This window comes from Dryobates pubescens, chromosome 7, assembly GCF_014839835.1.
Source record: "Dryobates pubescens isolate bDryPub1 chromosome 7, bDryPub1.pri, whole genome shotgun sequence".
NCBI lineage: Eukaryota > Metazoa > Chordata > Aves > Piciformes > Picidae > Dryobates > Dryobates pubescens.
In genome coordinates, this window is record NC_071618.1 from 14,574,982 (window position 1) to 14,600,712 (window position 25,731).

At 41.5% G+C, this 25,731-nt stretch overlaps 2 protein-coding genes across 3 annotated transcripts in view; one reads left to right on the forward strand and one right to left on the reverse strand.

Moving 5' to 3' along the window:
• GGACT (gamma-glutamylamine cyclotransferase) overlaps positions 1-2,524 on the forward strand; it is a 33,744-nt gene extending 31,220 nt beyond the window's left edge. For both annotated transcript variants that reach the window (XM_054162908.1, XM_054162909.1), the window contains exon 2: positions 1,738-2,524. In XM_054162908.1, coding sequence (XP_054018883.1) covers positions 1,755-2,228 — 474 coding nt within the window. In that variant the 5' untranslated portion in view covers positions 1,738-1,754 and the 3' untranslated portion in view covers positions 2,229-2,524. The remainder of the gene's footprint in view (positions 1-1,737) is intronic.
• A 1,829-nt stretch (positions 2,525-4,353) lies between these two features.
• PCCA (propionyl-CoA carboxylase subunit alpha) overlaps positions 4,354-25,731 on the reverse strand; it is a 313,957-nt gene continuing 292,579 nt past the window's right edge. The window contains exons 22-24 of the mRNA XM_054162910.1: positions 22,309-22,449; positions 9,652-9,729; positions 4,354-5,544 (exon numbers count right to left, since the gene is read on the reverse strand). Of these exons, the coding sequence (XP_054018885.1) occupies positions 5,476-5,544; positions 9,652-9,729; positions 22,309-22,449 (288 nt within the window). The 3' untranslated portion in view covers positions 4,354-5,475. The remainder of the gene's footprint in view (positions 5,545-9,651; positions 9,730-22,308; positions 22,450-25,731) is intronic.

Genomic DNA, 25,731 nt, shown 5'->3' on the forward strand with positions numbered 1-25,731 from the left:
CATTTAAACCAATTTTGAGTAGTTTATGCTCACAGATAAAACAACCATTGAACAATATGGTTCAGCCTCTGTTTTCAAGAGCGGGCTAGTACTTGTGCAGATTGGCTACTTCAGGTGGCTTAGCCCTTTTGGAGTATCTGGGGAAGAGGGGAGGAGTGCAGCGTTACCTGGATTTCCTGACAGCAGCCCTAGCTTCCAGTTTTGTTAAAGCTTAAATACTACATCGCTCCTCCCACCCAACCCCAAGGTAAATAAATGGAAATAACACTTGTACAGCTCCTTCAGACAGGAAGAGTAAAGGTGCTTGTGAGGGCTGTAGTGTCTGCCCTTGCCAGCCAGTTCTCTAAATGGTATTTGGCACCTAACATTTTTCAGCAGCACTGAGGAGAGCTCTCATCATTCCCATCCCCTGAAGGAGCAGGGCAGATATGTCCTTTCAGACAGCACCCACTCATTTGGGATGTGGTTGCTGCAGGCCACCTAACTTCTCTCCATGGAGCCACAGCTTGCTCTCCAGCACTTGTCAGTCAGCTAGCAAGCAGGACCTCAGTGCTGAGGTTACCAAATACCCTTCAGCATGGTGGTGAAATGAGTCGGCGCCAGGTTAAACTTGCCCCGCTGCTGTGCCAGCCTGCCTCATTTTGCTTGTAAGGTCTGGCATGAAAGCCTTTTCATCCTTCTTCGTGACAGACCAGTTCTCTGTTTGTCTCAGGGATGTCCCACTTTGTACGTACTTAGTTTGCTGCAGCTACAAGCATCGTGCTGCTTGCTTTGCTTTTTCCTTTTTTGCTTTTTAAAGACTGTGCTTTGAAAAAAATAGCGTTGAATGCAGCTGCAGCACAAGACCAGAAGTTTAAATGTGTTGCTTTGATTTCAGATGATTAATGACACTGTGCTTTATTTTACTGTGAAATGAGAGGACACTCAAACTTCCAAACTGCAACCAAGCTCTTCTATCACTTACTAAGATGTTGTTTCATCAAATACTGAGTGCAGCCAAGGGGAAAGGAGAGCCTCAGCAGAAGAGGGAGACCACAGTGGGAGGTGGCAATGCCGGCTGTCCCAGGTAGCGTGTGACCAAGTCCATCCGTTTGGGCTTTAAAAACCAATGCCCTGTCCCAACAAGGGAAAACAAACTGTGACTTCGCTCCTGCAAGTTTTAACAACTGGGCTTGACCTGGGGTACTTAAACCATAAATGTGGTGGAGCAGCTTAGAAACATGTCTGCAGGGCTGAGCTGACCCATGGTTTTATGTTTTTTATTTATTCCCCCATAAGGGATGTGCTTAGCAGAGTGTCCTTCTGTCACAGGGATGGCTTCCTGGGTTGGTTTTGGGGTGTTACTGAGCATGACATCACATGTATTGCAGCACAGCTGCTCTAATGGTGAGAAGGAAAACCACTAAATTTTGGAGCTTTTCCTGAGGTGCAGGGATGCTTCGGCTGATGTTGGGGATTCCTTGGAGAAATCATGGAGTGTAGGTTGAATAGAGCAAAGAACTGCATGGCTGACTTTCCCTTGGTGTCTGTTTATCACTGTCAACCATTTTTTGGCTGAAAAGTTTAAAGAGATAATTATTTGAATATGATTTTTGTATGAGGTGTAAGACTACAAGACAACTGTTGCATTGTCCCTGAAGAGTCTTGCACGTACATCAAACACATCTTGGTGTGAGTGTGGTTCTCCAGAGCACTGGCCAAAGCAGCCACATGGTAACATCTGCTTTTGTCTTTCAGCCGCTTTTGCAGGTACGATGGCACGTGTCTTTGTCTATGGCACGCTGAAGAAAGGCCAGCCCAACTACAAGCACATGATCAACACTGCCAAGGGCCTAGCAAAATTCCAAGGAAGGGGCCGCACGGCAGAGAAATACCCACTGGTGATTGCAGGAAAATACAACATTCCTTACATGCTGAATATCCCTGGGACGGGACATCACGTTGCTGGGGAGATTTACTCGGTTGACGACCAGATGCTGCAGTTCCTGGATGAGTTTGAAGGTTGTCCAGACATGTACCAGCGCACCCTGATGAGAATTGAGGTGGTGGAGTGGGAAGGGAAGAGTGGCACAGGCGAGACACAGGCACCTGCCGAGGGTGTCGTGGAGTGCTTCGTGTACAGCACAACAACATACCCACCAGAGTGGGTCGGCCTCCCCTACTATGCCAGTTACGACTCCTCAGGGAAACACGGCCTGGCCTACGTCCTACGCGAGAGCCGGGATTAGACGCGGGAGACGCCGCAGCCCAGATGAAGATGTAGTACTAAGCACGTGTCAATCGGTAACCTTGCCAGTAAAGCTGTAATGCGTTTTTATTAAAACACGGCATCTCTTGTAACCTTCCCAGCCTGGGAGCCTTGGAACTAGTGTGGAAGTTTTGGTAGGTCCAAAGGTGGGGACATCTCCCTGGCTAGTCAGCATCCTCCTTGCCCCTGCTGACCTGCTGCAAGTAACTGTGCTTGCATCAGGTGTAAAATAACTGTCTCTGCACATCAGTTTTTGGGGCCTAATTGTTTTCTTGCGCACACCCCCCGCCCCCCTTTGCACCAGTGCATGACTGAGGTCAGTGAAAGGCAGAGGAACAGGCTGATTTTTTCATTTGGTTGGGTTTTAACCTGAACTGACACATTTTCTTGTGTAGTTCTCCAAGGTGGGTGGAATAATGATGATACTATTGCACTAATAACCAATTCTAAAAAATAATGTCTGCAAACAACTTGCATCTGAGATTGCCTTGTAATCATCTTCAGTAGGTTTCTGAATGTAAACAGGGAGAGACAACAACACAGATACTATGTGCTTCAAGATAAATAGGAGACTGCTGGAGAACTAGAGAAAATTTCAAGACTATTCTTACTCTGTATTGAGATGATTTTCTGAACTGGAAGAAGGTATTTTACAAATGTTTAGTTTTTACGAAGTGCTGTGAAGAAATATTAAGAGAGTGTAAGAGAACTGCATTTAAAATAGTATTTTTAATGTAGGATTCTAAGCACTTTAGGTACCATGTCAGTTCGCGGAGTGACTGCAGAGTTCAGGGCTTATGGAGGGGTGGGGACCAGGAAAAGCAAATGTGATTTCAGCTGCCCACCACACTACAGCAAATGCAGCTGTTGTGAGCAGCCGCTGTCCAGGTGACTTGGTGCCAAGCACTTTAATGCAGAACTTGCAACCACAGGCAAGCAGAATTTCCTATGGGGGAAGGATTTTTACATATATTATATAAAAAAAACAATATCCAAAGGACCTGTATTGTGATTATTGCAACACTTAAAGTGGGGGAAGGAAGGGGAAAGATGGGAAGAAGATTATTGGTTCCCTGACCACCCAGCTGTGCTGATTTTCTGGGAAAATTGTGGCTTTCTGTTGTCACACCCCTGTGCCTTTCATTTTCCTTCAAGGGCAGTATTCGGTACGTATGGATTGAGCTGTATGCAGGGCAGGGAGCTGAAGCACTACTGAATGTACTAAGAATACCATCAAGAACAATACTGCACTTTTGCCTCACTGTCAGCAGCCCTGTGAGGGCCAGAGGAGATCCAGGGTAAGGAATTAGCCTAAACTTTACCAGTAGTAGGCACTGCTGCACCTCATTTAGGAACACTGCCAGCTAGCTTGTTTTGCTGCAGTAAGCAAATGCAGTCATTTCAAAGTGGAATACTTGGATCTCTTTAGAATACTTGGAATTTATTTAGGACAGCCTTCAGAAGCTGAACTGTGCCTCTTTTGAAAGGGCAAGATTGCATTAAGGAGATCTGTAGGAAGATCTGTAGGGTGTCTGCCTCAGTTTCTCCCAACTGCAAAAGCATTTTCCTGGAGGGCAGGTACTACCCAAACATCCTCCTTACCCATCTTGATGGGTTACATAAACTAATTAACAAGGCAGATCCCTGTACTGCATTACTCCCCCTTGGCCATGAGATGAAGTTGGCAGCATCTGAAGAACATGAAAAATAACCTCTTCAATCACAACTTTTGAGCAGAATCCTGAATCTTTCTGGTTGAACACGAGTCACCAGCTTTGTCACAGAGGTTTTCTGCTTCACCTTCCAGAAAAGAGCCTGGGCACCTCTGGCCAGAGCTTATTTTCTGGGAAGTAGCATGACTCTGCACATCCTAGGCAAGAAAATGAGAGCAGGTCCTCTCCTCTCTAGGGAGGCCAGGACAGAGCAGCATCAGTGCTCTAAGTAGAGGTATGTAAAAAACAAAAAAACACCCATGGATGTAAGAGGTGAGACCAAAGGCAGGAGTAGTTCAGTGTCCTAGCCCAGCAGTGGGCAGCAGCAAAGGCCTAGGCAAGAGCACAGGGACAGAGATAAGGTGCCAGGGACTGGAGAGGTATCACAGTGAGCTGCAGCTGCTGACTTACCAAGCTAGATCAATCAGTGGAAGAAAGAGTCTCTGTTAACCTCAAACTAGCACTTTGAAGCCAGTAAACTTCTGGTACCTGCATCATCCATTGGTACAGAGCTCCTGTGCAAGGAGGTTAAAAAAAAGTACATCTTACCTGCTCTGACCAAGTCACCAACCCTCTCAAGGTTCTTCAGTCTTCTTCCTCTCCAGGCCCTCTCAGGTTCCCCACATAGGACACAAGGCAATTCCAGCAGGATATAGTCTTGTACTATGAATTATCCTAGTTCTTCACACAGTCTTTACTAAGAGCCTCTGCACAATAAAAGATCAGATGCTTGGGTGTCCCTTTCTTGTAAAAGTTCAAGAGGAGGCTTGGCCTGAGGGACAGCAAGTACCACTAGCAATAACTTGGGGTGGCTAAGGGGACTTGAGGACAGCTCCTCCTGTGAAGACTTGCATTCAGTAATCAATAGAAAGGAGATAAGCAGGGGAGAGGGGGCAGATTTTGAGTGTGGAGTCACCCTTAGCACTGTAAATTAAAATAGATGGAGAATCTACACTAGCAAAATAACTCATCTAACCTGTAATTACAACCTAGTCTATTCAAAATGTTACAGCAAATCTGACCAGAATTTAAGCCACCAGCAGTACTTGTTCAGTGCTTACACAGAATATAGGAAAACTACTCTGTTAACCACCAGTGGTTCGTTTTTCACTGTTACCACAACCATTCTGTACAATTTGGCTGGGCCTTCAAACCAGTGACACTACCATGGAGCAGATGAATAGGACTTGAGCTTCTGTTGTGTTTTCTTTTTTTTTTGAAAAAAGAGGCTCTTCCTGTTTTAAAGCAGAAATAGTATTTTATTGATTTTATTTAATCCTGAAAAATCAAAAGAATTACAAATGTTATGTACAAGTATTTCTGGAAGTAAAAATCTGGGATCTGTTGCCAAGGTTTAACATCTGTGTTTGCTGTCTTAACCACTGATACAATAAACATGACTGTGTACAATCCTGTGTGCAGGACTGCCCATCTTCTGTGTTCAGTTGCCTTAATCTTACTTTGCAGATGAAAATAATAAAGCCTTAGCTAATTCAACAGTGTGGAGGCAACTTTTCATTCCAGTTCCACCAGCAGATCTCCTTCTCCAACGGTAGCGCCGGCTTTGCAGTGCACAGCTTTCACCTACGGTACAGAAACAGAAATAGTTTCAAACCTTCCTCAACAGCAAGCTGAAATAAAATGGTTGGGTTGACACTGCTTATAGAATGCCACATTTACATGCACAGGGTAAAGGGGCACTATGCAACATTATGACCATCACAGGGATCATAGATGCATGTATGTTGGAGGGGCCTCAAGAGGTTGACAGTTTGACTTCCAGTGTGTAGAGTCCAGCTGAGTTTTGAGTATCTCTGAGGATGGAGACTCTACCACCTCTCCAATGCTTGACCAGGTCATATCCAATTTTATCAAGGTATTTAGGCACCTACCCCCAGCTGGTTTTCTTCTGACTTAGGTGCTTGAAGACCTCAATGTCAGATGGAGGCAGCACTTTGAAAAAATTAAAAAGTGTTTTCTTCCACCTTACTACTAAAATCTTACATCTTTTAGAGGACAGGATGACTCTTCAACACTCACACTTGGAGTGTGAGTGGGAATAGTGTTAAACACCCTTGGACCCTACAGGTCTTGCATAAAACTGAATTTTGGGACTGCAGCCATGAGACAGGTTTCCCTCAATCCCCAGACAGCTGGGATAGATTGACTAAAATCCAGATTGGGATCCTTTAATATAACGGACCCTGGCAAAGGGCTACCCCTGTCAAGTAAATGCAATTACATCTGTAGAATAATTATAAACCCGTGCAGATTCCTGAATTTGAAAACACAAAACACCTTATACTAGTTCCTCATTTCCTCTATAAAAGGCTGTAACATGTTTGAATTCCTTTTCAGCACGAGGAGATCCAGAAAATATCTGAAGCTGCCTATTGCAGTTTGCATGCAACATTAATTCACAGCTCACACTGCCACGGCCAAAACTTTTTCAGCAGTTACTTAGTCACCCAAACCTTACCTTTAGCTCCTAAAAGAAACCAGTGGCATCACCCCAAATACCAGGCTACTCTATGGCTACACTGTTGCCCATGTCCAAGTTTGATAGTCTAAAGCCATGAGCCATAAGCATATCTCTGGCTCTGTAGTACAGTCAGAGCTCTGCTCAGGAGATGAAGCTGATCATGGTACATGGGCAAAGACGCACTGAAATGTACAAAAAAAGGGCCTTACTTCTATACCAATAGCTAGGCAGCCTACCTGATTCCTGAGCCTCAATCTTTCCAGAGATGAAAGCAGTGTGAAAAACAGTCTGTGTTTTTCTTCTCTTTTTCTATAAAGCCGAGGTTCAGCAAACATTGCAGCTGACTGGAGTGTGAAACTTCCCAGTGATTTTTGACATGCAGCAGGGCCAGCTCCCCATTCTGACCCACGCACAGCTGTCCCGTAGGAGACAGGCCAGTTCCTCTCCATTTTTCCCTCATTTTTAAACCACCTGCAGCTGGAGTAAACTCAAAAGTAGATAAAAAAAAGCCACTTTTCTCACAGTTACAAACAGGAAGATGGGGTCTGATGCAGAAAAGGAATTCAGCCGGGAATGAAAACGGGAATGTCTTCTAGCTGACGACAAATGAACTGCATTTCAAAACACGTTTTCAAAGCATCAAGATGTGGACATCCAAACATCCCATTCCTGTGGAGGGGCCACATTATTTTAGCACTCAGAGCCACAACTTTGTACTGCAGAACAGGACGAATTTTGTTCAGCAGTTTCATTTCCACACAGCCCAAAATTTTTCTGCTTTTTCAATTTATTTTTTTTTCTAAATTCTGAAGAAACAGTTTGCTTATTATTAAAATGGAAACGCCCAGGAGACACTGCAAGGACACCTTGGGCCCACTGCCTGTGCATCATTGAGAACTGGGCTAGTGCCAGCTGCATGAGTCAAAGTGCAAGGTCCTGCATCTGGGTCAGGCCAATCCCAGGCACTAATACAGGCTGGGTGGAGAGTAGCTCTGAAGAAAAAGACTTGGGAGTGCTGATTGATGGAAAGCTCAACATGAGCCAGCAGTGTGCTCATGTAGTCCAGAAGGCAATCTGTATCCTAGGCTACCTCAAGAGGAGTGTGGCCAGCAGGGCAAGAGAGGTGATTCTTCCCCTTTACCCTGCTCTTGTGAGACTTCCTGTCAAATACTGCATCCAGTTCTGTTGCCCCCATCTAAGAAAGACACAGAGCTGTTGGAGTGAGTCCTGAGGAGAGCCACAAAGATGATCCAAGGGCTGGAACACCCCTGCTGTGAGGACAGGCTAAAGGAGCTGGGGTTGTTCAGCCTAGAGAAGATTCTGAGGGGACCATAGAGCTGCCTTCCAATACCTGAAGGGATCCTACAGGAAGGCTGGAGAGGGACTTTTCATAAGGGTGTCTAGCAACAGGAGAAGGGAGAATGGTTTTAAGCTGAGGGAGAGTAGGTTTAGACTACATCTTAGGAAGAAGTTCTTCAGTACAAGGGTAGTGAGACTCTGGAATATGCTTCCCAGGAAGGTTGTGGGTGCTTCCTCCCTGGGGGTGTTCAAGGCCAGGCTGGATGAGGGCTTGAGCAGTCAAATCTAGTTGAGAGATGCTTGGAGTAGATGATCTCTAAGGTCCCATCCAACATAAGCCATTCTATGATTCACACCCTGCTTTGGAGGATTAATAAGGCAAAAGTAGAAGGTTTGTGGCATTTGTACAGAACGAGTGGGAAACATTTATTATTGGGAGAAGGACACACAGGATTTTAAGGAAGAGGCCCATGAGTTGCAGCACACCTTGGTGGGAAAGAGAAGGTTAAAGTAAAAAATAAAAGGGGGTGAGTGGAAGGGGGAATGACATTTTAATTACAAATACTCACTAGTTAAAATCAGTGGATGCAAAAAGCAGCAGTAAGGGGTTAAAGAAAAGCAGCAAGGATGAAAAATAAAGGCTAGTAAATATTAATCAAGTGAGACAATAAATTATATAGGAATTAATGCATGGAAAACTAATAAAGTGGCAATATTAGGGCAATGGGAAAGATAGGTTCACCCCCTCTCTGCTATTTTTTTTCCTCAGGACTCAATTCTGCACTAGATGCACTGGAAGAGGCAAGCCCTGGGTCCCAGCCTCAGTAACAATTTTAGTGCTGTGCCAAATAAGCCTTTTTTGTAAACACACAAACAGTCCTTGGCACACAGACTCATCTTGAGATCTCTGTGAATCTTGCCAGCGGCAAACCTTGTCCCTGCCCTGGACAGTCAGTCAGGCTCCCTGCTGCCTCCCTCTGGGCTGAGGGATCTTGCACTGGGATTTGTTTTGCTGTTTTTAATAACAAAATGGCAGTGCTTCAGGGAGAGCAGAGGGGCTTGTCCCCAGGCAGAGAAGAGTTAGGAGAGGCTGAGACAGAAAGAAATACATAATCCAGATCCAGACTTTGCTCTCCCTTTGAAACCATGTTTAGGTGATGGTTTCAGGCTGTGTATTATACTCTGGCACATGGATGCTCTCTAAGGCCCTGACTTGGGGACTGACAGTCCCCAAACCAGATGGGATTAAAGGCATGCCCTTGTCATACAGTCTTAACCAGTTCCTCATCCAGAGCACTACCCTTGGTACATCCTGCACTCTAGAAGAGGCCCAGCTCAGGGGCTGCAATGCTGGTCCCTCAGAAACAAGATAAACCAATGCACAACCTTGCAAAGTTGAACACGTTTACAGATCACAATCATCATCTGCAGTCCAAGTCATTTTGAAAATTGCTTTTCCCATCTGCCTGCAAAAGCACTTTCTAAGCCTTGTTGTAAGTATTCAATTTTTTTAAGTCAAATTGTTTGTCATTAACTAATTAACTGGCAAAGATATCTCTCTTCTTCAGCCGATCTCTGGAAAGAGAGAATTCTGGAGAAGTGGTCTGCAACACCTTTCAATTCAACTTGGCACTGCAGCATCACAGGAAACAAATCATTTAGGAGAAAAGGAGTCATATGAATTTCTGAAGTCAGTAAAACCATTTCCTGCTGTGCTATCTAAGGCTCGGAACTACTTAACAGCATTCACAGCAGATGCAAATGTTAAAAATTAAAAGACACCTCACTTTGAAAGACTTACAACAATCAGACTTAATTCCTTAACAACCAGAATCCTCCTTTTTTCTGTTTCAAATTCTATCCCATTTGACAAGCCGCGTATGGTTCTAAGTGACCCCAAGGTGGCTTACCTTGCCTGTTTTAGCAGCAATCATACTGTTCTGCATTTTCATTGCTTCAATTACACAAATCTCTTGACCTTCTGAAACCTGGTAAAATTAAAGCAGCACAGAATGAGGATAGGGATTTGAAATGCTCTAAGTGTGTACAATTCTTCTGGAAAGTAAAGGGATTATTTCATTACATGCCAAGAAGACTTCCATGGCACAAGTCAAGTCAGCCAGCTACGCAGTCACAACACAAACCACAATCACAGTTCCCTTTGACAAACTAGCAGCAACATAGAGAAAAGAGGAAACACCTACTTGAAACTATCACCCCTGACAAACCTAAAAGGGTCCTCTCCCATCCACTCAGTTCCAGCTTCTACAGGTCACATCTCACATCCCTCACTGTTCAACATCAAATCCAGAGCAAAGTTTTATCATCTCTACAGTTTTGGCTGGGGAGCCTTTTCTTTGCTTCTTTGGCATACATCCCATGGATTCTAATCCTGATTCAGAAGCCAAAAGTTTCTTGGCATGTGTTCAGGGCAGCCTGAGCTGGAAGCTCAGGCAATACCCAACAGGCTAATGCTGAGCTGAAAGTCACACCTCAGCACATGGCAGCGTCTGGATGGTGGCTGATGACTTCGGACTGACAGAAGGGAGCATGTCTGCAAGGAAACGCCACCTCAGCTACAAGGGAAGCATCACAGAGGCAAGCCCATCATTTTCACCACAGCTGATAGCTCATAAAGGGAAACATTCGCATTTCCTCTTTCTGCTTGTTTGCACTCTGCTAACAGGCATGTGCAAGCCCAAGGTCACCAGTAACCCACTGGGCTGCACCACTTGTCTCTCTGTGCCTCCCAGTCAGATCCTCCCTCCAATGCCTCAGATCACACCATAGAGGAAACTGTCACTCAAGGCTTTACAGTGGTTGTGGGGGCTGTCTGTACATGAGGGGAAACACACTAGATTCAGAATTTATCCTTCCTGTAAGCCAGCGATCAGCATGTCATATTACGAAGATGATTTACGCTGGGGAGGAAAGGACGCTGGGCCCTACGTGCCAGTATTTAGGACTTGTGCAGGTACACCCCTCTGGGATGTACCCACTGCAAGTCTTTCCATTAGGCTCTTCAGCAGATGTAGTATGCCATTCACTCATCATCCCAGCAAATTTGGAATGCTTTCCCTCCAGTGCAAAGTTCCAGTAATGAGGATAATTTGAGACCTGCAGAAATCTGCTTTATATGTTGCTGTATGGGCCAGTGCCCTCAAAATGTGTTTCTTTATATACACACATAGAAATACACATAGATGTGTTTCTCTAAATGTATGTAAAATGAATAATACATATTTAAGGACAAGTGTGTAACATTTCAGAGTAATACACTACCTAACAGACAGCTGTGAAGTCAAGAGATCAAATGCATATTGCATGAAGTACATTTTGAAAACCTAAATAAAGCTTTTTTTCTAAGGCATGTGCTAGCAATGCCTAGGGACTATGAGCAAGACAGAAGAAAAGACTTTATGTTAAAAGGTGCTTACACATCCTTTCTCCAGCAGACTGCTAACAGCAATATGACTTTTGAAGGTAAATATGGGAAGCGTTTCCTCTGGGAACTTGGTGTATTAACCAGATACAGAGAATAACTGACATCCAACACTTCACCTGCAGAAATTCCATCCTGAGCTTCAGGCAAGCATTTAAGTTATTGGCAATGTCAAATTCAGTGAATAGTATCAAAGACTTGTTCTTTGTCCTCAGTTATTTCCCCTCTATTCCCTTTCCACGTCTTTTGTTTCCTTCCTTTCACACCTGCTGCTCTGCCTGTAGCCTTGTCCCAGCAGCTCGTTCTTTCCTTCCCTGCTTCTTTTCCTCTCCTTCTATCTCACTGCTTAGCTCTCTTCCATCTGCTCTGAACTTTCCAGACATTTCTGAGGTTAAGAGGAAGCTATGAACACCAACTTCTCATTTATTTTTTTAAAGAAAAAAGGCAAGGATGTTTCTTAGAGGTTTTGTTTCATTGAGGTTTGAATCACATTTTCAGAAACAAAGTTGAGCGCTCCCTGGTTAATCTCAGCTATCAGGGCAGCACAAACATGAGCCTCTAAAGGCTGCTGAAGATTGAGATGCTAAGGAGTGCAGATCTGAATTGAGTGGCCTAATTGCAAGGACACAAGAAAGTCTTCTCTTGAGCCTCAATGGTATTCAACTGTAACATGGCTTCACCAGGTGGGCAGTGTGCTAATGAAATACATCTCCTGGAAAAGCGCAGAACTGCCTCTTTAGATCTTAAGTACAGCACTAAAATGCCAGCAAATGTTAGTGGCTGTAGGATGGAAATGTCCATGGATCTCAATTTCTCCTTGGTTTCTTCCCTTTCTCAAAAATGAGGTTTTTGTGCTTCACATAATACCTGCTGGGTGGTGTCTGGGAAGGATATAGCCCCCTCAGTCCACAAAATGTATACACACTGTATCCAGATAACCTCTAGTCTTACTAACTTGGGAGGAAGGAGGCACTTTCAGCAGGTAGCATGTGTGAAAATGCTGTGTCAGCACTTCTGATGATGTGCAATTTGTTGAAAATTGCTTTGGTGAAAGTGTCACTTAAGCAGGGAGGTTTAATTACTCTTCTTATGTTAAACCTTTGGAGGTCCACTCACCATCTTGCACAAAACGACAAATCCTAAAATTAGGCACTTGTATCTCTCTTTTCTCTTTTCCAGTCTTTTGGGCATTGTCCAATTTCTTTAATTCCATAATTGCACATATCCTTTTGCCTGTTATTTAGTCTGCAAATGAAAACCGATGTGTACAAGTTCCTGCTTTCTAAACCATTCATCTGTACCATTTTTAAATGCTGCATTTTCGTCCTAAAATGTATTTCTTTCAGTGGATGGTAAACCAATGTAAACTACTGTCCTTAACTTTCAGTTTAAAGAGGTCTCAGTGATGACCCAAATCTGCCAAAACAGGCAAATAAAATGAAACTAAAAAATCAGAATGACTTAAACCAAGCCAAATAAAAGGGCTCCAGTTCTCACAGAGTTATGCTGCGTTTTTACGTTGCTTGGACTATCAAAATGGATGAGGGATTAATTGCTAGACTTGCAGTCTGCATATTACTAGTTTATTTCTGCATGGCACACTTCAAAGTAGCTGTTCAGTTTTGTTCTCCACAGAGTAAAAAAAAAGAAAGAGAGAAGAAAATAAAAAGGAAAGAGAGAGAGAAGGAGAAGAAAGAGAAGGAGAAGAAGAGAGAGAAGGAGAAGAGAGAGAAGGAGAAGAGAGAGAAGGAGAAGAAGGAGAAGGAGAAGAAGGAGAAGGAGAAGAAGGAGAAGGAGAAGAAGGAGAAGGAGAAGAAGGAGAAGGAGAAGAAGGAGAAGGAGAAGAAGGAGAAGGAGGAGAAGGAGAAGAGAGAGAAGGAGAAGAAAGAGAAGGAGAAGAAGGAGAAGAGAAAGGGAAGAAAGAGGAAACAGGAAAAGAGAAAAGAGGGGAAAAGGAGGAAAAAGAGGAAAGGAAGAAAGAAAAGAAGAATGAATCATTGAAGCAAAGGATAGTTAACATCTCTATGTTGCTAACAATTTTGGTGTGAATCTGGGAGCAGTCAATAGCCCTGTCTAACTTTGGTACCGCACCATGGTTGGTATCTCCTCTCCCAAACAGTTACACACAGGACAAGGAACTGTCTCCACTTATTTCCCCACCAAGCAGACTTTCAGTAGCAGCAACCCCGATCTGTTCTCATTACACCTACAGGAGGGATCATAAAGACTAATTGCACTTACAGATAGGTCTCTCTAAAATTCAGAAACACAAAGAGACAGCGCACAGTCGAGGGCATTGCTACCATGGGATCTTTCTGACTGTGGCATGCTTTCCTCAGACTTTTGTGCATCATCTGAAAAAGACCTACTGATTGTGACAGGACGTCTTCAATGTTAGCCTTACAAAATGGTCACAAGCCCTACAAGTCTTTCTGATAAACCCAATCAGCACTGATGTATTTCCCCGCGCTCTGTCTAATTGGTGTAAAGTTTGCAGATCTGAATCCCCTATCTTTTATCCAGCTTGCTGCGTCCTCTCCTTTGACACGAGGTCAGGGTTCACGTTCGCATCCGATTATCGAAGTGGCACTCATTAACCGGCAGCCTGCCTCACACCAAAATGAGTTCCCTGGCAGAGGAACTCAGCCCATTTACTCAGCAGATTTTAGCATTTTAAGGAGGCCTGAATGTCACACAGTATTGCTGTGTTTTGAGGAGTTTCAGACATCTCCAGCTGATGATTAATTGTGAGTGATGGGAAATAAAATCCAGTAAAGCCAGCTGCTTGCCATGGTCGGCAAAATTACTATAATGGATATAGGCTGCCAATTTTCCAGTTTTACTGGCAAGTCTTCCAAGTGTAATTAAGGGAAGTTATAAATGATATGGAAATCTATCAAGTCCCATTTATTTTCAGAGGACTCTTTCCCCTGAGAATTTTATCTTCAAGCTTATAGTTTGCTTTGTTGTGCTAATGATTTAAACCACTTCTTATTTCCGATTAAAGCCCCCAATATCCTTCGTAAGAAGTTAGATCCACTTTATTCAGAAGGATTTAAAGAAACAGAAACCTTTTTAAAGTTGCATTTGTTAACTGTGCAGACCTCTCGCTTCCTCTGTAGAGGCACAACAGATCATCCTCCATCTTAGCCACCTCCCTACCCTCTGGACTTCTGCTTCCAACAAATTCTGAAGATTTGGAAAGATCTGGGAGTAAGGGGAGGGCAAAGAGGGAAGAAAGAAAAAAAATAAATATCCACCATCAACAGAACAAAAGCCCAGCTTCCCTCCAAATCCTAAATCCTCCAACAAACAAAGATCATAGGTAGTGCTGCCTTAGACACTAGGCATTTAGCACAGGGTGGTGTTGCTCGCTAATGTTGTTTGATTTGGAATAAAAGCATGAAAATGATGTGCAAAGGCCTAAAATTGGAGATGTAAAGGATGACTGCACAGTATTCCATTTCTCAATTTCATCCTTCAGAGCCACAAAATGGGGGTGATACAGTTACTGGATGAGATTTACAGTAACAGCTGTGGTCTTCCCACACAAGGGAGGACCTTCTAATGGGCTAAGGTCTGTTTCGAACAGACGGGGAGTAGCAAAACAAGGTTCCCTATTAAGGGTGTGCAGTAATATTCCTGATAAAGAAAATGAGTAGTAGTAGTCAGATTGCTTTAAGAAACCTAAATCTCCTTTTGCTATTTATAAGGGGGGAAAAAAAAAGAAAAGGGGAAAAAAAAAAAAAAGAAGAAGAAGAAGAGGAGGAGGAAAGATCTATTTAAGAAAGTGCTAACTGCTAAATAAAAGAAAGATAGATATGTAAACACAAGGGTTTGTCTTTTCCTTCACCTCCTCACTACAAACTGTAAGGAATGCATAGGAACCATTGCCAGGGGCATATGGCTTTCTCCTGTGCTGAACATTCATACAAAAGACAGGTTCATCAGTCATAGGAAAATCTGGATAAAAAAATTAGCTCCTGATGGATGGTATTTAGAGCTTACCTGCTGCTAGTACATTACTAGAGAAGCACAGGTTTTGAAACCCACATGACATTAGAAACCACAGACCATGAAATACCCCACGTGTGAGTGCACTCGCAATGTACGCCAGGTTATATAAAATAAGAAATAAGCTATTTAAACCCTCTGCCTAAAATTGGGCCCACTGCAAGGAACCCTGGGTCAGCCCTACACAGGCCAATTAATGCACAGCATCTGCTGTATAGAAGCCGTGCATGAAGCACTTCCGAATGATTTCAGCAATTAAAAGAAACTGTTTCCTGCCTGTTCTGACAGCAACTGTTTCAATGCAAGAGTGAGCACCAAATCATTGTGTGCAGCTGAAAAAATTAAAGTCTTCTTTTTTTTTTTTTTAATCTTGTGAAAAGGGGGTGGGAGGGGTGAAGATTTCTTACAGAATCAGATCGTTCTTTTGTTGTCCGACATTCTGTGTTTTTCTGCCAAATTAGACAGAAGGCTCCGAGGGTTTACGGGGCCCTCTACAGTATCACCTTCTGGTGCACTGTGGCTCCCTAAAAAGATAGATCAATATCAACCCTGCTGATTTGCCTCTACAAAAGTGAAAATCCCTCAATTACATTTTTAAGACCATTCTACTTAGAACACAGGTGCACCGATGTGTAACATTGTCAAGGGTGTTGGAGCTGAAGGGAAAAAAAAACCCAACAATGACAGCTCTAAGCAAAAGCAGTCTCTACTTTGGCTGAAAGCAAAGTGAGAATTAGATGATATTGATAGCTCCTTTGTTAATTTGGGGGATACACTAGTAAATATCCCTCACAATTTCCACTATGCTTTTACTTGCGTCCCTGTTGAGCCTTGTAAGTAAGAAAGGACAATGCAAGACAGTGCCACATGAAATCCCACTACTCTCTTGTAGCCTTCTGCAAAATAATTACATTCACCTTATTTATGCTTGTTGCAAAACCATCGAAAGTGAATTAACTATGCACTTACTCTCTAAACCCCTTATGAAGGTAGTAGGTTTTTAAAATTTATTTGTTGTTTAAACTTAGTTCATGCTGGTATCATTCCCTGCCCAGCTTTTTTTCTCTCTGACTTGTTGGCAATCTGGCAGCCAGCATCCAACAAGAAAACAAATCAAAAGAAATTGGATGAGTAGCAATTGAAATTCCTTGACATTGTCCATTACCATGTAAAATAATTAGTGCAGGTTTTCCCTTCTTTTCAAATTAACTTTGAAACCAGAGCTACAGAGCTGCAACTATAATTAGCGGCAATTCACAGTACTTGACAAATCATTATTAAACTTTTTTTGCCACACTCCTTTAATGAATGAATCCGAGGATAGCACATCCCAAATTTCATGACCTCTGACTAACCAAAGGTCAGTACTGTCCCCCTGACAGCAATCAGCGCTGGTCATTGCACTCCCACTTATCCAAAACACACTTCCCCAATGGCTTCCGAGATCCCAGCATGTTGGGGAAGTGATACGCAGGCAGAGTGCTTCTGGAGGCAATTCTTGTGCCCAAGGCAGGGCTTAGTTGCCATCACACCAATCTTTATCAGTCAGCTTTTTTTTTTTTGCAATAGCTAAAAAGTTGCTTATCATTTGAAAAGGCAAAGTACACACACACACACACACGAAAAAAAAACAACCACCAAACCAAAAAACCAACAACCACCACAAATGTCTATGAATTCTTTTCAAAGGACGGTAATATTTTTGCCCTAGGAGGAAGCTCTAGCAATATCGACTGTTTGTACCTCATCATCAGAGAGTTCATTCTTAATTACGCTGTACTCAAACACAAATATTAGACCATGCAATTGCACACAGATGTAGGGGAAAAAAAAAATAAAATAAAATCTGTTGAAGTCAAATATTAACAAATGACATAAATATGTTATGAACAATTAATATAGCTAAAGGTTATTTAAAATGTAGCCACAATTATTACTTGAAGTCTCGTGTTACAAGAACGGTGAAATACGTGACTGTTTTTACTCCTGAAAAACACGACTGTGAGGATGTTTCAATTTTCTGGTTTTTAGTAAGTTTTTCTCCCCAGACAAATACATTTTAAAAAAAAAATTTTAAAAGGCAATTTAATACACAGAATCGTAAAAACTGCAGGAGGTTTGTGACCACATTTGGTCACAAACTTCCCTTAACTGAAGAACGCAGTTTATGTTAGCTCTGAGATCACCGAAGAACAGGAGAGAGGAAAGGAGGTAAAGTGAAAGAAAAAGGAAAAACAACAATAATAAAAACAAAGCTTCGCACAGAAGAGAAAAATCTTACTTGCATTTTAAAATATCTTTAATACATTATTTAGAGGATAGTCATCTAAGTAAAATGTGAAATTGTTACTTAAGCCATACACACTCCTCTGTCATGAATTCCAACCAGTAAAATTGTAAGAAAGAGAAAACACATAATTATTCTTTCTGTTGTTGTTCTTTTAGATTTTGAGGTCTGAATGGCAAATATGATTTAAAACAACATCCAGCTGGCTGACAGCAACAGGTAACTCGGTAACTCTACTTTTTCTTTCATGAGAATGAGCAACGTAGTGAGAAACAGAATTTAGGAAGCTGTTTTGTTTTGGTTTCTAGGAGTGAGTGTTTCAGCAGTAGAGGTCAAGTAAAACATCCTTTCCCATAGCAAGAACTTTCCATGGCTTGTGAGAAGGAATATTGTGAAGAAAGATTTTTAATTATTTTTTTTTTAACTATTCTGGAGAGTAACAACAGAAATGGAAATAATGTGCATGCCACTGAACTCAAAGAGCAATACATTTTAAAAGAACTGGAATGCAGTTTAAAACCTCTTCTTCAGTTGTTTTAAAAACGTGGAATCGCTGATAATAATGTGTGTTTTAAGTTACACAACTGAAAACGGTCTTCCAGTTGCACACTTTCAAAATCAGGCTGTCAACTGGCATACACGTTTAACTGTGGACATCTTGGTAGGAAAAAATTATCCCATGCAATATAAATAAAAAAGCCCATTTAAAAAGTGGTTTGAATGATGATAACTTCTAAAATTTGGAGTAATCTTGAACTACTGCAAAGACCAGCAGAAATTCAGAAACTTTGATCAAAATAATTAATTGCCCTCTTCTTTTGGCCATAGTCCTACAAAGACTGTTGTGTTTACCTCAGAGGAGTTTTCCTTTTACATATTTATGGAGGCGGGGGGGGTAGGGTGGTGGTGTATCAGTAAAGTGACTTAGGCTACCAGCGCTGGTGTTAGTTTAGCTTAGTAATGCCACCTGTTCTGCCTAATTGAATTAAAAAAATAAAAACATCCCACAGAAACATAAAGCTAAAACCTGAAACAGCAACTACTATATTCATAGGTGGAAAGAAAACAAAATCTTTAAGGCAGTCAGGACAGTTAAGTTCTTTTTGTATTGCTGCGGACAGTTCAGACTTCCAAAGTCAGAATCAGCTGTGGGAGCACTGTGGGTGACTTCCTTTAAATAGGGTACGACATCATTGCTTTACCCATTCAACCATTAGGATCTTGGGCTTTCCCTTCCCCTACAATTTTAGTGTACATTCTACAGGCACAAAAATCAAGCCAAACAAGACAAGCAATAAGCATTTGCAAGTGCTTGCCTATTTCCTGCTCTCTAAGTAAAGGAGTGAATTTGTGCAGCTTTACTAGTTTCCTTGGTGTTGTATTTGTGAAAGTGCTGGTGAGATTAAAAATGTGTGCAGTGCCAGCTCCACACTGGCAGAAAAATACTCCTGTGTGCCAGGAGGCCTGGTTTCTGTGCCCATCGGTGTTGGCAGGAACAAAGTGAGTCCCTTGCCTGGACTCCTGAAATCCAGTGGTTTCTCTCACCTTTAGCACCATGGGGAACCCAAAACCTAGGTCTCCCAAAAGCAAACGTCACCCTAATGCATACGCATCGTTAACAATTTACTTCTAAAATAAACACGCAAACACTCTCCCCACCCCCATCCCCCCCACCAAGTGCATATTTTCTATAAAAGATAAATGTAAGCCTTCTTTCCCTAAATAATAGTAACCTTCTTTCCAGTCAGCCAGATTTCAAATTGTTTTGTTGTTTATGTTGCTTTCTGCTTCTGAGTGCTTTCATTGTGTTTCCAGGAATAACTGAGTGACAACTAATTACAGTCTTCTGATCACATGAAGGAAAATAAAGTAAAAAATAACTAAAATGCTAAAAAATTGGCAGCATCGCAAGTTCTGCTTCTCTGTAACTGACAAACAGTACTTCCCCACTGTGTTACTAAAATCTGTAGATCCTCTTACAGACAAAAGAAAATAAAACCCTTGTGTATGTATATATATCTATCTCTTTTGGCAAAAATTAATTGAAAACTGCTTATCAGACCAGCTGGATAGAGGATGCTCACACAATATTCTATCAGGCTTCATCAAACCAAACTACTTTTCAGCAATGGCAGCCAGATGAGAACACTGTGCTTTAAAGAAAAACAAAGACGCATCAGATGGGGAAAACTAATGCAGAGATCAGTACTGCCATCTCTTTTGGGTAAGGACACACAGAGAGGGACTAACAAGCACCATATGCTTTACCTGACCAGGCCTGATGCCCTACAGCCGAACCATGGGCAATGAACATGACTTTGCAAGTGTGGCCATTCAGACAAAGATAAGATGTCCCTCTCTGGGAGTTTCTTCACCATTTGTAAAGTTGCACCTGAAGGAGGGGTATGGCAGCCCAGCTCCCCATGCTACTGACCACTCTGAGAACAACCCTGTGAGAACAAGGGACCATGCTACACTAAACACTATTTAGCATGGATCACAGGTTAGGAGAAAACAATCTCTGAGGATTTAATAACCAGGGAGGTTACTTTCTAGCAGCAGCAACACCTGAGTGGAAGGACAGACAACTGCCTCTAGCTCTCCCATTTATCAGCTGTGCTGTTTTCACATACCCTGCAAATTTGAGCTGCCAAACCCAGCTGCAAACACAGAACAGGAGCTACTTAAATTCCCATTTCTCCAGCACACTAAAGAAATCAGACTTTTCCCAAGCACTGCAACAAAAAGAGCTGTATTTATCAGGGAGCTACAGTTCCCTGCCCATCATGCTTTGAACAGCTGTAGTGAGTGAGCTGGTTCCTGACAGACAGCAAAGACATGTAATCTGAATCACACCATCCCACCGCTATTCAGTGCCCATAGCTGATGCTACTCTCATCTCACTCGCTGGCTCACTTTTTTCTTAACATTTTGACACTAGTCCTGAAAAGGAAGGATTTAAGTTAAACCCTTTTCAATAAAGAAAATGTGTTTTTGCAATTAAAGCTGCACAATTAGCATTGACAATCTCAGGTCAGCAGAACACAGATTATGCCGTTCAAATGCTCTGCCACTCAGCGCCTCCAGCAGAAAGCTGCAGGAGAGAAGAAGAGAAATAAACCCTCCACACATTATTTAACAACTCAAGCTCTGATGCACTGCACCACTTGTGGATTTGTGGAGGGAGGTTTGTTTATTTGTCGACTTAAAACCCTCTTGATTCTGGCCTCCTCCACTGGTTCTATTCCTTCAACCCAACAAGAACTATTCTTTTCTTTAGGGCAAGAAGTCTGATAACACATAGCAGACTTATCCTCTCAAAAAAAAATGTCTAAACACATTTTAAAAGGCTCAAAATCTTTGCCTTAAATATGTTGTACTGCATTCTTTAGGAAAAAAAAAATATATATAAAATTTGCTTCAGATCTCCCTCACTCAGCCACTTACAGATTTCCTTGTCCATGGGATGGCAGAGTGATTAATTTTACTCAAATCCTACTGGTTTTAAAGGTATAAACAACGTGCGTGTGCAGATGCACAAACCCAGAAAGCTAAGTGAACAAGCTAAAAGAATTTTTCTCTTGCTAGTTTTCACTCCAGCTGCACTTAGTTCTGTGTTCTCAGAAATCTCTCCATTTCATTAATGTGAACATCTGCACCTATAGATCTTCAATTAACATGATGGCTCCCTTCTCTCTGTAAACAGACAGAAATATCCATATACCCAAACCCAAAAGTGGCATCATGGCAAACTGTACGCAAACAGATCACTTCACCAGCACAACTGATGGCTATCATATAACAAGCATAGTGCTAATTTTGGACTTGAGAAAATGTCTCTATTATCTCCCAAGAAAATCTAGGGATTATTGCCACAAATTACGAACTCTGAGACTAAAGCTTTCTGTTTGTACCTAAGGCCACATGCATGCTTATGGCATCACTTAACTGACAACAGTATTTTTAAATTCATCTGCACAATCTGATTCAAATATTCCTGTGTCACTCTGGTGCTTTCAATGGTTGTAAGAGGTAAGGGACCTGACCTTGGAAATAATGTATGATATACAACATGGTAGAAGTTCATACAAAGCTGAGTTCAAGTAGGTGTTTATATAATACGCTGTGTTTACATTTGTTTCCAGCTCAACGTGAGGTAAAAAGCATTGGAAATCCCCAGGACAGCAATAGAATGTTCTGTTGCTCTTCTGTACATCAAGTTTATTCCTTCTGCAGGACAAGAATATTCCCATATGAGACTGGAAATTTCCAGTATGGAATTCTCAATTCAGGAAATTCATGTGTGTTGTGAAATGCTAAGAGAAGGATTCTTTAAAAAAATAAAAGGGGGAAGGGTGAGGAAAAGAAAGTTAAAATATCTACACTGTGTCCCCTGTGTTTAGTACTATTTTCTTTGTTTCAGGGCAGAAAATCAACAACCCCTCCTGCTAGCACTAACAGCATATATATGCTGACATATATTTACATGCATATATACTCACACACATTGCCCCCTGCCAAGGCATTTGTGATACAAAAACAAGCTATTTGCTGAGTTTCAGCTGTGCAATTGTGCCCAGCTGAAAATTTTCCTTTTAAAGCCAATGTAATTTGAATTATGATGCTTTATTAGTTTTTATAATTCTGCTGAAAAGCAGCACACATCCTTCAGCACACTTTATTCTACAGGTGACGTTAAGAAAAAAAACTAATAAAACAAATTGCCCCCCTCCCCAGCCTGTGACCTGTAGTTTCGGTTGCACCAAAGAGCATTTTGTGTGGAATACAGAATGAAAATGCAGATATATAGAGAACATTACTTACCATGTCTCCAGGCTTGACAGAAACTGCCACCACTGATCCAGGCATGGGAGATCTCAAAATGCTGGAGGTGTCCTCTGCTGCTTTTTCTGGCATGTACTTGCTCAGCTCTGCAGCAACCTTCATCAGTATTTGTAATTTGTACTAAAGAATAGGAAGAGGAATGTTTTAGAAAACTGCACCTTGGTGAATCCCAGTCAATAACCTGCACTATTTCGTGGCATGTTTCTATACAATACATCTGTTACCTATTCTTTACAAGAGTGTCTAAAAGCACTGTTTGAAATCTTTATTCAGAGTTTCATTTTCAGGGTGTACAAAGAAAAATGTCCAGCCTCAATCTGCACCGAAGAAGACATACAAAGAAAGAAAGAATAAAGTACACTAAGGAAATATCAATGCACTTAAAAATTTGGGCTAGACAGGGAAAATATAAATTTAAAAAAAAAAAAAAAAAAACAAAACAAGAGACAGAGAGAGAGAAATATCCTTAAGCTCGCTGCACATTATCTTTCGTGGATAAGGAATATTGAGGGATTCATTTCCAGTGCCATGATGAACTGGAAACTGAGATTTTGGCAAAGTCTGCCAGATTTCCAATGACATGACTGATGTTACACATCATATTTACTTTAAAAACATTTTTTTTTTCAATCATGTATTTAATATTTGAAGTGAATAGCTTGTTTAGATTTTGAAATTAAAACACATTAAATAATTTGAAATCCACTTTTTCTTGCACAGGCAAAATGCTGGAACATTATCGTTGCACTGAATATACTTTATCTGTAATTAAAAAAAACACTCAACAGCTGCTGTCTGCCTTGAGGGAAAGTACATATATAAAGTTTTCTCTAGTATGTTTCATAGCAATTAATAACAGAAAAGAGTGTGATTATTCTCAAGTCCGGGATGCATCCCTTTAGACTAAATGATTCTGAAAACATCTAAGTGCCTATAGTAATTTCAGTTCCAGGCTTGCACTTCGACAGCCTTCACATTTCTCAGTACGCTTGAAAATGAACGCAAAAGGCCAGTAGATGGCAGCAGGTCTCTGCCTGAAACTCCTGCCTCACCAAGGCAAACTGAGTGAAGGCCAGCGCCACACACTTCATCAGTAATTTAAACAAAGGTTTTAATGATAAGCATTGGATGAACTGCATTTACAATTCAAATGTGTATTTGGCTGATGTAAAGTTCAACACCTTGCTTTGAACAGTATGTTTTCCTCCAAAACAATTAGCCATTGTTTTACTAGCAATAAAATGTCTTTACTTTTCATTTTTACACAGACAGAAAAAATCTGATATCCTTATGGTGAAGCTAAAGGGGGACTCTACCTTCTGCTTCTAGAGAGACTAGAACAAAGTATTTTAAAATCCATGCAAGAGGTGATTAATTCTGCAATGACATCTTTAAAAAGCAGTTTCAAAGCCAAATTAAAAATACATAACAGAGGATTATCATCCTCCATAAATGGCGTTTGGACACACAAGATTATGTGCAATGAAAAGTGCAGCCATTCAGTTAGAAATACTTGCTTCTAATCAGAAATACATGCAAATGGTTGCATGAATTGATCCTCCCCACCATTACCCCAGTAAAAGTAATAAAATGCCAAGATATTCCCTGAAGCTGCACATGGAACCCAAAAATCTGAGGCCCCATTCCCAAACATGTGTCTTGGTTACAACTGATACAGCAGCGGGAAACCAGCACCATTTTGTATGCAAAACACTCCTTTAACTCCAAGCCTCCTGCAGACATCATCATAACAATTAAAGACTCTGGCACTCACGTTTTCCAGTCCAAAATACAGCTAGTTCTATCCCTGCAGCATAAGCATCTACATTGAATGCACTGTGCTCCTTCCAGGTTCTTGTCCTAGAAGTACAACCCCTATGTGTGTGTGCCTGAGCGTGCTCATATGGACACTTGCAGGTGTGCTGTAGGGAGAGGGGAGGTGATGCCTACAGGAGATTTGATGGCATAAGTTGCAAATAGAATTGCAGCCATGTGACAAGTCAAATAATAACATCTTATGTGTGTTTCTTTACTCTTGAGTGTCTGTTTTGCAATCAAGACACACAAGTGTCTGCCAGTTTCTGAAGGATATGATCCTTAAGTGAAATTACTGTGCAAATAAAAGCTTTTTACTCCTATTAAAATTCATCTGAGTCATAAGTGGCAAGGAAAAAAAGCTTGCAGAGCGTATTCTGCTGTCAATCTAATAAACATCCTGTGCAGAGGGACTATTTACCAAAGATAAATTGTACTTAACAGTCCTTCATTAAATCTATGGGGGGGAATATAATTACACCAAATTGCACAGTTTCAGTATCCATGGTTAGTGTCTTCTTTGTACTTATTGAGTTTGAAAATAAATTTTGGAGAAAAAAAAAATTATAAAAAAGAACACATGAATAAGTTGTATTTGTGAACTGTGTTGTTGCCTCTTGCAAAAGACTGTTTTGATATTTAGATGCCATTTAGAGTTTTAAGGCGCAATATAACACTTTTGAGCTGCCCAATTTCAAAATTCAAGCTTGAAGTTAGAGACCTTCTGCCTTCCTCTACGGTACAGTATATATAGCAGGAACTGAAATACAGCATTCCCTACACAGTTCACAATGTACAGCAACCAGGAAAAAACCTGCGTTCCTCAGTGAGCTGCAATTTAAAGCCCAGCTCCCCACACCAAGTTAAAATATCCCTACCAAACATTGTTTTTACTATCTTTATAATTTTCATATCTTTTGGATTCCTTTCTCTGCAGGGCTCCTGCTTTGCTTGGAGTGAGATGTAAGAGCCAGGACACTCAAAGCTTTAAAATGCATGTCTTTGTTATTGATGAGCTGTTCCTTTTTCTTTTGTATTTGTTTATTGTTCTTTAGTCTGTTTGGGGGATAAGCAAGTCACTGTAATCAAAAAAGTAAAAAATAACAACAGTAAACTTCTGGGGAAAGGCCTTTTTTGGCACAGCCAGTTCACAAATGACCTTTCAGAATATAAAAAGACAAAGCCACAAAGAAAGGTTCCTTCTTTAAGATTAGCTTTGATGTATTTCTGCAGCTGGCTGTACCCTACTAAATACCCCCATAAGTGTCCCTTTGTAATGCTGACTCTTATCTCTTGGGGATCAGTTGTGCAGGGGAGGGTGCAAGGGGCTATTCACCCAAACGAGGCTCAGTGAGAGAGAGCCACAGGACTCTCTGGAAGACCACATCAAACAACACCTGACAGTGTTGCTACAATAAAGACAATTAGGAATCTATCACATTTTTTTGACACCCACCACATACTGCTGCTATGCTAAACATAGTAAAAGTTTGGGTATGCTACTAACAGAGTGGGGGTGAAGTTCCGGGGTCTATTTCTTTATCCAGAGGAGGAGAAGGGGTATAAACTGAGGAAGGCTGTAACGTT